Below are 17,487 nucleotides of genomic sequence, written 5' to 3' on the forward strand. Positions count from 1 at the left end.
TAAGGCTCTGTGCACATGTCAATTAGACTGAGTGGTAGGATGTGAAGGGTGTGTCCAGAAGTTGTGGTTGTTGATCTTTACTGTAACCAGGAAGAAGCAACCACTCAACATTTGATATGGCAATCACCAGACCAACATTATATGCACACACACTGACTGTGTACACTAGCACCAGCTACACACACTGTCTCAGTTTAGTGGAGTGATAGGCAATAAAATATAGTGATAAACACAGCGAGTGTCATTTATTTTTAAAAACACAATACTGACTCGGGCAGATTGTAAGAGAGAAAGCTATCCACTAAATAATAATTTCCATGTTTATCCTTAGCTAAATGAAAATGAACAAGCTGTATTTCAGGCAATATAAGCTGAAAAAAGGGAAGAGAAGTGAGAGAGTGAGAGAGTGAGAGTAAGATAGAGAGGCAGGAAACAGAAAATGGATACCGCATCATCATAAATGCTGACATTGCCCAGCAAAGGAAGGGCTTTGATGTCTCCCAACAGACAACATGTCTATGTGCCAGTCACTTGCATTAAGAGAGAGGAAAAAGTAGATTTATTTGGTTTTTAAAGCTGAAACATCACAGACTACAGAACTGGAATGCATAATCAAAACCCCTTTCCTACAAAAAATGCAACCTAAACTGCTTCACAGAAATAAAAATATAAAACATTACATCAAGAAGCAAAATCAAGGACCCCTACAGCCCCACCCCATGCAGACACATATAAACATCCTCACACATACACAGACCCAAACACACGTCCACACTCACACCAATATACACAATAAAAGTTGTTGGGACATTGCAGGACTCTGAGGCTTGAGGCCAGGAGGACACTACCTTTGGGGGGGTTGTCCACGCCAAAGGGGGGCCCAGCCCTTTGACCAACTGCGGCAGAGCGGCGGACCCCACACATAGGTGTGGAACATCCAACCACCCAGGCTGAAGGGACTTATTAAACCACTGCACACGGCTATATAATCTCTCACACTAACACCACAGACTGTCTCACAGTCATGCGTGAAAGCTTTTGTCTTACAGGACACTGTATAATCAGACAGACGACAGCAATATGACACTTCCAAAAAATAAAGATGCAGAATGCAACTGTGAGACTTAAAGCGGTGCACAAACAGTTCTGCTTACTAAGATCAGATGTACTAGTGAAAATGAATGAATTCCAATGTGTCCTGCACTAAATCCTCCATCCAGCACACAATCATTTTGGAGGATGTACTTTGTGGTGCTGTTAGACATGATTAAACACTGAAGTGTTTCTACTATTTAGCTTAGCCCACTGACTGAAATGGGTTTGTCAAAATAATAGAAACATGCGTCAATGAAACACAGTGTAACTGAATGGTACAAACCATAGCCACCAAAATGAAAACACAGTTGAATCAACAGCTTAGTTATTTTAAACAAAAGCTAATATTCCTAACCTTCTTGAAGAACAGATGCAGTGCTGGTATATTAGAATGCATCTGTATCAACTGTTTCCGTTTTGTACCTAATGAACTGGCAGAGTGTATATAATCTTGCATTCAACCATTTATTCACTTTAATAATGCACATTCCACTGAGATTATGCAGCAGGAATTCATACATATTTCATGTCAAATATCTTTATTATATATCTCCACCCTTCATTAATAATCCAACAGTGAGGAAGTTTATATCCAACTTAAAAGATTTTATATTTGCATTTGTATTCTGTTTCATATGCAGAAGAGTGTATTTTATGTGCCTTGCAAGAACACAAGCTGAATGCACTGAACAGTGGGATCTAAACTTTGACTTTTACTCTACTGGAGAGTCTCTCATTAACCAAGATGATGATGATAATGATAAGACAGCCCAAGGTTACTACAATAAGAACTGCTAGAGAAGTTTGATTATTCCTGATATGGTTAGTGGGTATAAAATCTCTATGATTGTTATATTTGGCAGCATTTTCCTGACTTCTGATTACTTAAACAGCTGAAACAACTGCTCAGATATCACACAGTAAAAGCCCTTCATGAAACCCTTAGCAAAAGAATGTATTTTTCATACCTGACCTACTTGGCAGTTTGTGATTCGGCATCAAGAGGATGGCTGGGAGCGATGAAGAGACAAATGACACATAAAAGAGGAAGAAAGAAAGCAACAGACTGCTTTCACTCTGCTGTAATGTCTGTGAGACTGTGGCCTTGGCTATCAAAACACATGTAGCAGTGTAAACACAATCTGTGTCACTGTCACACTCCAGTTGTTCACTAAACCTAGCACACACAACATACACAACACAGCTAGGAAATATAATCATTTGAGTATGTTCAACTGCTTTAATTTAATTTCTGGATTTTTCCTGTTGTTCATATAGAAAGGCTCAAGATGTATTTTATGAATCCTGGAGACCCCAGGATTTGCTGTATGTTTCCAGAACTTAAATTAAATGTGCATGTCTGTATCACTGCTGTGAGTTCCTCTACACTTAGCAGCCCCTTGACCTCAACGTGGCAAGTCAGACATTAGTCTTTGGAGGGAGAGCAACAGACTAATCAGCTTGATTCTGGCTGAATGTGTAATCTCTATAATTATTGTTACTGCAGCCTTACAACGTTTTACAGAATAAAACAAGGAACAAGCATTGACATTTTTTACCGGTCACATTGGCCCATCAACTGTTTGATGAAGGCTAACATCAATATAGTATCAAATACAGAGTAGAGTCAGAATTGGGACAGTGCAATATACATCTGTAAGCCTAATTTATCCCATTGAGGGCTTGAAGACTTGAATGAAGATTACCTGTGAAGCAGCTGCCCTTTATATCCAGTCTGGTTTGTTTCAAGACAGAAGCTGTCCATCGAAAGCAAGCACAGATATGTGAAGACGGCCGCATTCGAGACTTTAGGTGCAGAGAAAAACCAGTGGATTTCAGGTTTGACCAATTATTGGTCTACCATTACTGAGAAGAAGAGAGACTAAGTGAGAGCAAGTTACATGAAGTAAAGCCAGCAGGTTGGACGGATAAATGAAAATCAGAGGCTCCATCTCTCCCCGTCAGGGACAGAGGTCAAGTAAGAGTTACTTAAATCCTACCCGTTGAAAAGGCATGTGAGAAGCAGAGAAGAGGGAACTGTCACAAAAAGAGGATTTAAAGCAGAGATCGACAGCCAGGAGAAAAGAAATGTTCAGTTTGCTGACAGGACTGTAAGGACTTCAGTAAATGGTAAGACATCGGAGCTGGTGAGAGATAAAACTGAAATTGAGAGATAAAACTGAAAAAAAAAAAAAAAAAGAAGAAATTGACCAGCTGCGCTAACGAACTAAATCAGTGACAAACAATGAAGGTCCAAGAGCTAGCTAAACAAAGACATGTACAAATTGGGAATGGTATGTATTTTTGGTGCGGTGTCTTTGGTTGACTGGCTCATCTCCAATGTGTTTTCATTCCCTCTTTATCACTACCACTAAATTTCTGCAATGCTGGGGGAGGGTATTCATAACAAGAAGTTGATCTCTGAGGCTCTGAGAAGGTGAGCTCAAAGCAAAACAAATACAACAAAACAACCCAGTAATAATGAGTGATGAGATCACATCCAGCATGGAGATGACAATGATCTATGTGGTTCTCTAATGAATAAAGCCCTGCCTGACAAACATACAGCAAACATACAGATTTGAACAAACCAGGGAACTAAGCTATCAACATGATATGGGTTGATAAAAAAAAACAAAAAAAAAACAAGTATCAAGATCAATTTTGTCATTCTGGTGAAAACAATAAAAATCATGATAAAAATATTAGAATTCCAGCTATGTTTCTGATGCAATCTCTCACAACATTCTGTCTTAAGATCTCTAAGATAGGCATGCTACAATAATATATTGTGTGGACGATATATTGTCACACAAATTATTATCGTCAACATTATTTTGAGACATTGTTTTTCACTAATATGGCATAATAATGCAAGTAGACCCTTTCAAAAGCAATAAACTTTTATTTCCCACGAGTATTTAACAATGTAATTGGAATGTGAAGGACTTTTAAATATCCTAAATAAATAAAATAAACAAAAATAAAATGGGCTCTCAGTAAAGGGCTGCATTTCTTTTGTAATGTAGTCCTCCACTCTCTGTGAGCATACACCATTTTGCACTGTTTCGTTTATATTTACTTTGTCGACCGAACGCCTCAGTGAGTGTTGACTGTCAGGACGAAGGCTCCTCCTCCAGCTGCAGAGGCTTTTTTCGATGTCTTTACTTTCAAACTAATACGACATACTGGCTCATCTGTTTTAATGGGTTCATGGATGACCTGCTTGGAGACAGGTCACCCAAACTGTCCAAAGAAATCAGGGATATCTGGTCGTCCTAATTTACCGGAGGATCTGGGTGCTTTCTCCAGACTTATTTGCTGGCTTTTGTTGTACTCCAGCTTGTGATTGTACTTCAGGGAGTGGAATCAATGTGTTACTTCAACTCAACTTAAAGGTACATGCAGAGATAGTACATGGTTGTGTTTAGGAGTAAAATAAATAAGAATTTCATATGAAGCTACCTTTCAGTAAGGTAAATAAGGTAATAAGGGCCCACTCACAATAGGCAATCATGCCATGTCCAAACACGCTTGCCCCCTAAAGTCTGGATTCTATGGCTAGTGTGAGTGCGACCAGTAAACAACCATCAGTCCCTCAATCCAGATATTGGCGAGGGCTGACTATGTTGAAGACAGTTTATAAAGAACAGTAAGTCATTGCAGCCATGTAGTCGGGTTCGCTCTCCATCACGCTGCTGTAACCCGTACAAACAACAGTCAGTTTATGATGACGTCGTGCCTTTCTGATGTCGTATATCAACGTGATGCCGTATGGGTCGTTCGTGCTTTGGCACAGTACAAAACAATTGGCCCTAGTGTGGGTGCACAGTAAGAATCACCCCTCCTTGACCAGCTGGCTAACCACCGTGGGGAGTGACTAACACAGTAGGAATCACAATCATCGTGTGCCAAGGACCGACAGCAGAGAAACAAACAGCCTTGCTGAGGACAGTAATGTCTACATCTTAAGGCATTGAGAAGATGAGCCGTTACTCATCTGCTGACTGATGCCAATTACTCATCAAACTTATTTTCTATTTTGTCTGCAGATGAAAATAATACAATCATTTAACTGGTTCTTTCAAAATTTGTTGATTTTGGTTTAAAAGATCTATAACAGTGGTTCCCAAACTGGGGCCCGTGCCCAACCAAGGGGAGAGCCAGAGATCACATGCGTCAAAACTTGTCTGATCTGAGCTCACCATCAGTTTTCACCTGTTTCACCAGTCACCAGTTTTTAAGCTGTTTGTGTCTCCCTACATGTACGATGCAGGCCTTGGAAGTATTCTGGCACCATGTCGGATCTCCGGCATATGGCGTTTGTTCAACATAAAGAAAAAAATGTTGATGTGGGACATTATCAGGTTAGGGCAGTCAACGGAGTTCATCTACCAACGGAATGAGAGTAACGCATCTTTCCCTCTCCAAACTAACATCACTAGCCAGTCAGAAGTGGGTTGGCAGTGGAGCTCCAGCTGCAGCTGATGCTGCGTTCAAGACAACTTGGTGAAAAAATGAGCTCTGAGTTGTCAAACTCAGGAATTACTGCTGGACTTAAAAATAGTAAAAATAACAATAATGAATTTAGGTTGGGAACCACTGATCTATAAGATCAGATGTGTCCAAAATGTAATCAGTAAAAATAAGTGTTCTGCAGTTGTAGCGACAGGAAATATTTCATATCCAATAACTGCAGCAGGTTGCTTTTCCTAAATTCCACAAATACAGTTCGTATAACAGAATTTTCAAGTTGTACAATGACATAGTTGTAGTTGTGGCGCTCTGTCATTGAGACACACATACAGTAAAAACCAGCCTGCAGATGCTGCAGCACCACTCTGCAGGCTGATAAATGATGAGCAGTCTCAAGGGACTTGTGTGTTTCTCTGCCTGACAGCAGCAAAGCCAAACACACCAGCAGAGTTTTCATCACATTTAACACCCCATTGACTGCTCCACAACCCTGCAATGTTTCATGTCTTTCCGTGTGTGTGTGCGGGTGTGTGTGGGAGGAGTGTGTAAATGCCTGTTTGTGTCCATAATTGCAGCACTGAACAACTGCACTTGGGTAAGTTCCACTGCAAGGCAGTTAAAGTGACATTACTGAAATAAAAAAAACTAAATAGAAAGTGGTGAGGGGAGGCAGAGAGAGGGCAGATCTAGTAATCAAAAAAAAAGGAAAGTGGAAAGAAGAAATGATAAAAGAAAATGACAGAACAGCATTAATGGTGGTCTGAGACAGTCCAGATCAGTGTAAGAAAATAATTACAGAATCACAAGAGGAGATCAAGAGCTGCAAGCTGTAGTGCGAGGACAAAACCACTGTTAGTGATGAGCAAGCACCCAAATGACAACAACTCAAGCATCAACTAATGTATACAAAAGGCAAAAATATGGCATTTCAATGGGATCATTTCAGTGTATATTTTCAAAAACATTTAAAGAAAAAGCAGGGATGAGGCCACACAGGTATTAAGTCACTGAATGCTGAGAAAGAGAACGATTGTCTCCAAAAACTCATATGCAGCGATAATCTGACAGCTATAGTAAGATCAAAAATTCCTGCAGAAGAGGAATGAGTGCTCTGTACTATTATCTGGCAATAAAACCAAACTCCGCTGCCAAACCTTTACTCAGGAATCTGTCAAGGCCTTTGAATTTGAATAGAATGGAGAGCCACGTCAGACAAGTTGGCAGGAAGATGCTTTTCTGGCAGAGACATGATGGACGCTTGCCATGGCACTCAACAGAAGACAACATGTCACAGCCTGACACACGCTGGTCACTTCCACTGAAATAGTTACCCATCAGTCAACTGTCAGCCCTGATGCTTGAACTGGGAAACTCATTCGCAGTTTGGCATTTAGCAACGCGTCTAATTAAGAAATTCAAGGACATAGTCTGTTTTGCTCATGAACAAATTAAAAAAAACAAAACAGATTGATTCAAGTACAACCATTGGCAGTAGTGAAAAACAATATAATTTTAAGTATCTTGGCAATGTGCAGCTTAGAAATACCTAATATTCCGTAGCAAGAAAATTATACAATGAGTATGAGCTTGAAAAGTTATGTTTGTGTGAGGACACTCAACAGGACCATTGAACTCCCTAAGTGGGTTTCACTTGCCTGATAAGCATGTGTGCGTTTAGTGTTTAGTTCCTAAATCTCTTTGAAATGACTGGCATTGTGTATGTCTTCAAGGTATCTGCACAGTCTTTGATTAATATACAATCTCTCTCTCTTCTGAACCCACACTGTCTTGTCATGTGGTTGTAAGGAAAGCAGTCACACTTCCATCAGGCAGACAGAAAGAGTTAATCACAAGTGCCTCTGCTGATCCTGGCAAACCATCACCGCCACATATTTGCTATGCTTGTCAATACATATTTGAACCAAGAGAAGTGATGTCTTCTATGAACTGCATTTTATCACAGAGGTTGACTAAAACACATTATTGCTAAAAAAAAATACAAACGTAAGTGCATTTAGGCTAAATTGTACACATATTTAACAGGACAAAAATGTTTTTATTTGGTAAATTGCAAAAAATATATATATATCTAGAGTTATAGGCCAACAAGTGCAAACATTGAAAAACTAAATAAATAAAAAGAATGAATGTATGCACGGAATACGAGTCCCTGATGCTTATAAGGATTACACATATACAATTTAATGATACCTTTAAGAAACTGCACACCAATTCAGTTGACATCAGTGAAATATCTACACAAAACTAACTTAACCATGAAACCTGGCAGGGACAGGCTGTATCAAAATGAAAGCCCATATGATTCACTTGACTTCCAGACCTGCATACTGTATATTGTAACCATTCTGTCTAAAAGCACAGGCAAAGCTCAAACCAGCTTGCTTTTTTTTTTCCAATTTATCCTTCTTGTAAATTCAATCTCATATGGACTAGGAGCTAGCCAGACACATGACCGTGCTATAAATTGCAGCTGGTCCACATACGTTAACTATTGAGTTTATGAGATAGTCCAGACTCAAAAAGAAAGCTACTTTTGTGAGTGTGCTTTTTTCAGACATCATGTATTGTGTACACATTGGTTCATACAATGTAGCTCTAGATTAATCAGTTGAGCCCCATCAACAAGAGGAAGTGCATTCTATTTAACACCTTCGAGTACACAGGATGACATTTTAATACTTTGTTATAACTTGTACTTCCATAATTTGTTTGTTTGTCTGACACTGAACTTTCCTCTCATCAATGTCTCATTGGATGCTTGTTAAATGTAGATGTTTCATTAGGTAATGATAGCTCAGCTAATGATAATTACAGAGCCAGTCAACCAGTCAGGTACAGCCAGCCAGGTCACACAAGCTGATCAGAGATCTTGTGACAACACAAGCTATTCTAATCACACACTGATTTTTTTATTGCAAGTTTAACAAAATTATAGATGGCAGATATCAGAGAAATGCACCAGGTTAACACAAGCAACCAAGTGAAAGCATAATATACATAGGAAATATAATCACTAAAGCAGAATACAGGAAAATGCAGAAAAGAAAACACTTAACTACAACACAGACTAACTACATAGAAGTCGATTTGTGAATTTCTGTTCATGTCAGTTTAAAACACGAATGACCACAAAAGCATAAAATACTATTCCCTTTTCATCAAAGCTGTTCTAAAAAGATATGCTGTAACACTGAATGGTGCTTCATTTCACTGGCAGACAAAAACACTGAACTCATTAATTTTTTAATGGTAAGTCAGAATTGATTCTTGAGTGTGTAATGGTTGTGTGAGTGAAATGCAAACTCCCTGATCTGCACAGATCAGTCGACAAGAGCAACAAGAGCTTTAAAACTGCACTATATTACAGGAAACTCCCCACATCACCACTGTCCTGCTGATAACAGGATGGCAAAAATGTTAAGCACATTACCTCAAGAAAAAAGATCTTATGCTTTTGACAGTGAGATGCTCCAACTCTTTTGTAAATGTGTTAGCGAATTGGCTTACAAGTTACAAGATCTAAGATGCATTTTGTTGGAACATTAAGAAAGAGTCACGTACCATAACATTTATATTGACCAAATTACAATGTTCATATGATGTACTGTCATATGACAAGATGCGTCAAGTGGCTGATCACCTAAGGCACAGGAATCGGACATAAAGAACCACACACGCTTGAACCTCTTATCTATAGATTGTTTTAAGTGTTATCCAAAAGCATTGAGTCTTTAGAGATCCCTCTACTGAGCCTTTGAGTGTCAGCCAAGCGTTAAAAAATGCTTTTAAATTTCACACAATGTACATTCAAAGCCCCCACACTTTTTTTGTATGGTCTATTTTGTGCTCCAACACAAAATAAGAATACAGCCTTTCTTCCTGTTATTGATTCCAGATATTAAAAGCCGTGGGTTTTCAAAAATTACTTCTGAAGGCTTTGGTATTTGAGTACAATTTGAGCTCTAGGGACTGTTTCCAGTTTGCATAGATGGAAAATATTCACTGGAACAATAACATACCGTACTGATGAAGTCCAAGGAGTGCCAAAACAGAGCACCAACGCTTACTCGCACAGAAATATTCACTCGAAGACATGAAGATAGGTGAAATGTTCAGCCACAAATTGGATGTGAAGACTGACACATGACACACTGGAAGTCATTTAAGTACTATTTTATGTCGGAAAATCTGAGCACTTTCAGCCTAGGAGGGTTGTTAAATTCAAATTTTAGGCCTGTATAAATCACTATAATCCTGAAACAACTGTAGATAAGAACATCATATTGTTATGTAGACTTGATTGTGATATTTGAGAACGTTAAAGAACCAGTACTAATTGCAAACACAGAATACTAGTGCATATATGCAGAGCCCACCCACCCTTTGCTCTGGGAAGAGATGTACATTTTTCTCATTCCATTCTCCAACACGTTAACATCTGTCCCAGGTCGAAGCTGAGTTAGTCACGCCTCAGGCAGGCAATTCAGGAATCTGTATCTGCAGGCAACATCTTTACAAGCCTCGGGTTTTCCCTCATTACAGGACATACGAGTGCCGGCACAAATGAAGCATATATCCACCTACAGTACCACTCTATTTCATCTTCACCTCTGAGAACACACACGGTAGCTCCATACGCTTAAATGTACTTAATTTCATTCGTTCATTTGATACTTACTTCTACATGGAGGTTGTTGCAATAAGAAAAAATAATAAATAAATAAATAAACCACTAAAACCTAATGGGAATGTTGATAGACTGTGTCATTTCGAAGAGCATATAAAGCTTGTGAGTGGATGAAGTGAAGAAAATGAGAAGATAGTGGCTTGTGTCACACACACAAGTCAGCAAAACCGATTCGTCTAGATACAATGACATTTTGGATGAACAGTATTGGCACAAATAATTTGTGATCAATGGGAGAGCTGACATGATTTTTCAGTCTTAGCTGCTCTTATTTTTAGTAGCTTAACATAAATGACTATAAAATTAAGCTTGTCAAATGATTATATTATCTACACGCTGTCCATTCATGCACACTAGGGCAAGATCCCAATTAAAATGAATAACAGCTCCAAAATCTTCTCAGTGTTCCCACTTCCTGGAGGTCAGGAGATCAGCTGGTGGGTTTAGAAATTTGCTCAAGAACATATAAAGACAGTGAACGCAGCTCGAACCAGCCCATCCAGTTAAATGGAAATCTCTTTGGCTGTCAGCCTTCTTACTTAAGACTTGAACCAAACAAATTCAACACACACGCAGACAAAAACATAGCAATTTAACAAGGGAGCAGGGCCCCTCCCAGCATACAGGCATGCCTGCACACCAAGAAGACTGTGTGTGAATTATGGCCACCAGGAACCAGCTCAGCATTCCAGCACAGACAGAGACGCACACAGATTTCATATGGCTTCAATGACAGCACTATGGTTGCATGTTATTACCAAAAAACTCACCATTTCTTAGTGCATTCCACCATCAGTTCCTGATAGGAAGCCACGAACTGGAATTTGGAGGCATGCTTCCCCACACGTTGCAGTCTCTTCCAAACCGAGGCCATGTTTCTTTGGGTAGTTTCTGTGTGCCTATCCCGTCCTGAACTTCCTTCTTTGGGCTTCCTTCGCACGAATTTACGCTAATGTTTATATGTATCTGAGCATATCCAGCCCGCATAAAGACATGGTTAATGTTTCACCGGAAAACAAAGACAAGGTTACACATCCAGTCTTGACGGAGGATCTTTAAAAATTGCGCGATAAATCCAAGTGAAGGGGTATATAATCTCTGCAGTAGTCGAGGTCTGATTTGAGGGCGCGCATGATGCTAAAAAGAAAAACACTCCATAATTTCGATGTGCATGAAGACATATCCACTGGATATAAATATCATATTTTCATCTTGTGATCCTCCTGAAAAAAAGACAAAAAAAAGGATACAGTAAGTTGAGCAGCAACCAGACTATACGCCCTGGTATTATAAAGTAAACAACGCCAAGTATCTCCACTCAACGTTCCCCGACACAGAGATGCTGTGTCCGGGTAGCAGCTGCTCCGTTGGCGTTGACTGGAGCTCTGCAGATGTTACAACAAACCAGTTTATCGACATCGCCATCATTTAAACTCCCGGTGGTGTGTAAAAATGTAACAACAACCCCGGCACTCCTGCTGCCAACACGGCATGCTAGGAGGGCTATTTACTGGCGTGGCAATCCAGCTTGGGATGTTTGACCATAAGATATGATTTTTTTTTATGGAAAGAGGAGCAGTGACATCACACTAAAACAAATCGCCTTGTTCACCCAATCAACTAACGCTACTCTGAGAGACAATGCTCGAATCTGGGGCGCTTACACATTTTGTAAAGAGTGGATATTTGGTGGAATGCCTCTGAATCCAGGGAATAGCCCGAGCCGTTGGGCGCCGCTAACCGGAGTGATTAGGCTACCGGGCTAACGAATTAATGTACAAAACTAGGTTAACGGTGGCTGAGTGACACTCACCTTACAGTACTATCCGACACCGTGTCAGTCAAGTAGCTTTATCAGCAGATATGAAAAACTGTCTGAAACGACCCAGCAGCTGGAAAAGCGTAGCCCGTTTGCTGGCTAATTATCTCCTTCTTTCCAGCAGCAGCAGCAGCAGCAGCGGCGGCGGCGGCAGCCATACAGCTAGCTAGCCCTGCTAGCCATCACAACACGGCACGAGCGGAAACCGTTGCTCGGCTCGCCAGTTGAGACACTGGCTCCACAGGTAAGACCAACCTCCGAGACTCAGGACCGAGCCTCACAGCACATTTATTTTGCGGCCGTCCCGCAGCTGAGTCCAACAAAAGTATTCCAACCGCTGCTCGGGGGTCCCACAGCAAAGTAGTAGTCCGATAGTTGCTGGTAGTTTGACCGATTTGCTCCTCTGGAGTACGCAAAGTTATCCAACGGTCACAAACATATCCGTTTGAAATTGCTAAAATAAAACGGTTATTGGCCGTAATTTTTTGAATAGCGGGCATAGCTTTGCGGATGATTGTGCTGTTTCATAACGTAGTGATTTTAAAATAAATATATGTTTTTGTTTTGTACAAATAGCAAATATAAGCTACAAAACATGCCTGTTCCTCTTCGTTAACTATTACTTTGAAGTCTGATCAATGTACTTCCGGTCTAGTTTTCTGTTGCCTTGGTTACTTTGAGTGCAGCCTCTCCATCATTTCTTCTCCTGCCTGGACGAGTAAAGACCGAAGAAACGCCTCCGGGAATCAGCCATTGGTGGGATTTTTATGCCATTTAGAGATTGTTTACTGATTCATGAGCCATTTCTGTGTTGTTTGGATGACACTGCTCAAATCCAGACACATTTAATCCTTAACAGTGAATGTAGGTTTGCTAAATGCTCGAGAGCTCTGCGTTCATCAGCAGGCTGCATAGTGTATATTGGTTCAAATATCTATTGGTTGCTGATTAAAATGAGTCAACTTTGACCTTAAATATGTGTTTAAGGGAGGATATACTTGAATCAAACAGGAGACGAAAACAATAGACTCTACACAGTATCATTGCTCGTCCCCTCAGGTTTGTACTAATGGAGATGAGACTTCCATTTCCTGATCCTGTCACATTAACCCTCTACTCCTTCCATGCCCAGGGATCTTTTTCACATGTTTACAGGGGGGGAAAAACACCACCCATCCATCAGAAATCAATACCCCCCTCTTCTTCATCCTTCACGCCCACTTGTTAACCAGGGACTTGTAAATGCAGAGCAGGAGATGCAGGAAGAAGGGGCCCAGCCCTGTTCAGGGAAATGCAATATGAGGCAGATTAATTTAATCTCAGAAAAGATATGGGCATAATAACAGGAAATTGATATCTTATCCTTTTATATGCTCCTCAGGGTTATGAGTTGGATGCAAGATGTTGGATTTATTTTTATATTTCTTTTGAAAGGGTCTGTAAATATTTGAGTGCAGACACAATAAAGGAAAGCTCACCAGTTCAAATGTATTTGTGCTTAAAACATAGTTATAAGTCTTAATATGATGGCTTGTATTTTATTTTATTTTTTTAAATAAATAGTACATAACATACCTTTTTGTATGCCCTCCATCTTAAACATGAGACAAGACAGGACTTCATTGATTCCCATGGGGAAATTAATATTATGAATAAAGACAAACTCCAATAGGAGGATTGCTCTTGAAACCAAGTATTGCACCAAAATTACATGAGTGTGGATACTGTACTTGAGAGAATAAAAAAAGCAATGACACAAGTCAATGTTTTAAATCAGCTTTCATGATTTGCTAACTGAGAACAATTTGGGGTTTAGGGTCAGAACTGATTTGACAGCAGGGGGCCTGCTGATCCTGCCGCTCCATGTCGCCTGTTTACATTTTACCCTGGCAGATTACAGGGAGTCTCCCTCCATGCGTCAAGGAATGCTTTGATGTGACAAATGACCCGGTGCTAAATGACGCTTTGTGTGTCTGCCTGCATGTCGGCGAAGGCCCCATTTCATAAATAACACAGGGGGAGCTGCTGGTGTGTGTGAAAGAATGAATGTGTTACAGGAGGCCAATGGTGAAGATCAAGTAGAGTCGAGTCTGTGTCACCCTGCTGTGTCACCCTGCTTCCTTTTTACATTCCTAGAAACAAAGATATGGTAATTTTCATCAAACTATGATGTTTATTATCAATTTTATGCTGTTTTAATGGTTTAATTATTGGTGAAAACAGACAAGGGAGATACTCATAATCTCACAGTAGAAACCATTTCATCCCTTAATCACTGGAACAAGCACTGCACCAGGGAATCATTGCATATGCAAATAGCTTTTTAAAAACAGTGGTTGCAAAAAAAAATGAAAAGCTGCTGGTAATTTCTGCTGCTCATGCACTAGTGCAGTACATTTTTGCACCTCATTTGTGTGTTTATTTTGCATGTGTCCATAAAAGAGGCTCTGGTTTATGTGATGAGCGCCTGCTGCCACACTGCTCACCGTAACATATTTTCTACTTTCCAAAAGCACATTGCAGTCCTGCCCTCGCAGGTCGTTCACCCAGACGGAATTTATCAGCAGTGTGTTTCTTATTGTGGGCTTTGTATTGATTGTGCTCACAGTGGTTTTGTCTTCAGCCAACTATGCAGGAAGGGAGCGAGTGTAAGTTTCACACCTAACTTCTCTTTCTATTCTCAATTCTCTGTTTCTCAATCGCCAGCCACCTACAGCCTTTGTGTTTCTCTGTCGTCTGTTGAGAGCCAGCACTTCAAGCGAAAGAGTCTCTGGAGTTTTGTGTTCGACCACTTGAACAGAGCTGTTAACAAAGCAGAGTTCTTTAGATACCAGCCAAGTGACTGTGAGCCACTCCAGTGGAGCACAGATAACCAAAGGTATCAGTACTGTTGATAGGTGGGATGAAGAGAAAATAGAAAAGCTGGAGCCTTATAGTTCAATGTGTGAATATATTGTGATCAAGGTACTTTAAAAGAATACTTTAACCTGCTTCTTTGGGATTCTAAAAGGGGACATGAAACATGCATGTTTTGTAAGGGAGCGTACCTATGTTCCCGGGGTCCTATGTTCCCCAGGTCCCTAACCCTGTCCCTAACCCTTACCCTTTTTTTAAAAAATGGGTCTTATGTTCACCGGTCACATACAAAGCGAGGAACATAGGACTCGGGGAACATAGGGAGGATCCCTTTCGTAATTGGTAGTGCAAAATTCCTGAGATGGAATCAGATTTTTCTTAAGATTCGAGAACTTTATTTTGTCATAACATCAACGGAGGTGACTCATCAGTAAAGAGCCTTTTGTGATGTTTTTGTGATGTTTTGAGAGATGTTACTGTCTACAATTGGTTTCACTGGCTCCTGAAGACAGTGAAGCATTTCTTAAAAAAAGTGGAATAAATGATCATTTGGAAATGGAACAAAACAAACTTGAAAGAAAAGCCTCTTTTTAGTCCAATTGCATACACATTATTGATACAACATAGGAATCAAGCAGTAGCACCATTACGGGTGGAGGAAGTCGCTGAGCTGTTGGTTTGTGAAGAAGCTGGAGTCAGTGTGGCTGTTGTACAGTGTCCCCTTTCATTTTTTAAGATGTGCCTCATATTGTGCTTGATTTAAAGGCCAAGAGTCACTCAGTGCATTTTTAATCTGGTCCTTGTCCCAGTTTAGATGCAACGCAAAAAATTGAATAAATCTGATTAAGGCAATAGTTTGTTTTTATCACGTGCATGTAAATGTGCTGACTGATGGTGGGACATGATGCATCAGTGTTCTAGTATTCGGAATCGTGAAGAAAATGTACATTTTCCAACCAGCCAAACCCCAAAATGAAACACAAATGCAACAACACCAAGAAGCTTAAACCACCATATCACGTCTTCCTCCTTCTTTCAGTACTTGGCTCCCTGTAGAAATGTGAGTGATGTGCACTCAGAGCAAGATAAACATCTTCTGTTTTGAACTGTGCCGTCCTGACTCATTGCAGAATGTGTGATCTGAATCAGTTACTCGCCGCTCGGTTACAGGAAGCCTCTATGTTTTCAGAGGCATGACTGGTTCACAGATGGAAGAAGGGCGTGGAAATTTCCCTTGGATCGCTGCTACCAGAGCCACAACTGGGTTAAATTACGGATGTGATTTAGGAGTGATGTGACAGATTTGACAATGCAAACTGAATCACAACCATCGTCTCTCTCTCTGTGCCCATTTACCTGTTTGCTACCTCCTTAGAAAATTTTATATGTGGGATCTTTGAGCTGCTGTTTGCAACAACAACAACAACAAAAAAAAACAATATGAGACTACTTTATTTTGGAACATTTGTGGGTTAGACTTATGAGTGTCTGGTATGCACCACCCCCACCTGCACATACTGAACTAATTTGTCACACAAAAACTCCAACAAAATCCAACATAAAATCCACATTTTATAAATGAAAATAATAGATTAGTTAAACCCTGGAACCTCCAATGCTATATGTATTGCGCTGAAAATATACTTCGCATTTCTCAGACCAGCATTTAGTCAAGAGGCCCATATGGTCAAAATATGCCTCACATCAAGGATAAAACATCGACTTTTTGGTGTCACTCTGCTTTTGAAACCACAAACATGAATGTGTAAATTCACCAAAGACGAGGTACAAAGACCCGTTTCTCTCTCAACAACATACAAGAATGCAAAGCAACCACAAGGCATGTTGCATTTGAGGAAGGGACACAGGTGCAATCATAAAAATATGCCAATACACCCGCCATTTACTGAACGCTGCAAGCTCACACCTGCTCTCTCAGGGCTGCCAAAATGCATTCTGGAAACCAAAGGTAATTTCTCAACAGGCGCTGGAGTCAGGTGAAGTTAAATAGTTATTACAAAATACTTCATCAATAATTTACTTCTGGCGCAAATAGAAAATCTCAAACTGATGGTATTTAGCAAAAACCAGACAAGGCAGTGGAAAACATTTTATTGCTATGACTGCCTATCAGACAGTCAGTCCATTATATTTCATGGATGCATTACTGTCGATCACAAAAGCCTTTGTGGTCAATCATGCTCTGATATATCACTGAAATTAGAATGAAATGAATCTATTTTCCTTTTTCTTTTTTTTTTTTGAGGTAAGGGTTTACAGGAAAAAGCAAATTACCCCTTTAATACTCATCTGAACGGTCATCAGATCAGTGCCTGCCTGAAATTAAACCCCATATTTGACCAGGGAGCCTGTGGACTGTGCACAGACTGCACAGTGATCCCCAGTTTAAAGGATCACTTTTCCCCTCGAGAAACATGGTGCAGATTACATTTGGCCTGCGAGCTGCTGATAGTGAAAGCAATACATCACATTTCCATTTTATGCTGACTGTGAGAACAGTTCAGAGCAGGGC

The 17,487-nt window shown here is 40.2% G+C and overlaps 1 protein-coding gene across 6 annotated transcripts in view; it reads right to left on the minus strand.

The window, feature by feature from the left end:
* Positions 1-12,509, minus strand: part of ehbp1 (EH domain binding protein 1) — a 125,872-nt gene extending 113,363 nt beyond the window's left edge. For all 6 annotated transcript variants that reach the window (XM_047602412.1, XM_047602411.1, XM_047602409.1 and 3 more), the window contains exons 1-2: positions 12,093-12,509; positions 11,050-11,502 (exon numbers count right to left, since the gene is read on the minus strand). In XM_047602412.1, coding sequence (XP_047458368.1) covers positions 11,050-11,153 — 104 coding nt within the window. In that variant the 5' untranslated portion in view covers positions 11,154-11,502; positions 12,093-12,509. The remainder of the gene's footprint in view (positions 1-11,049; positions 11,503-12,092) is intronic.
* Between the last annotated feature and the right edge of the window lie 4,978 nt (positions 12,510-17,487).

The sequence above is a fragment of the Mugil cephalus genome, chromosome 13 (genome assembly GCF_022458985.1).
Source record: "Mugil cephalus isolate CIBA_MC_2020 chromosome 13, CIBA_Mcephalus_1.1, whole genome shotgun sequence".
Lineage (NCBI taxonomy): Eukaryota > Metazoa > Chordata > Actinopteri > Mugiliformes > Mugilidae > Mugil > Mugil cephalus.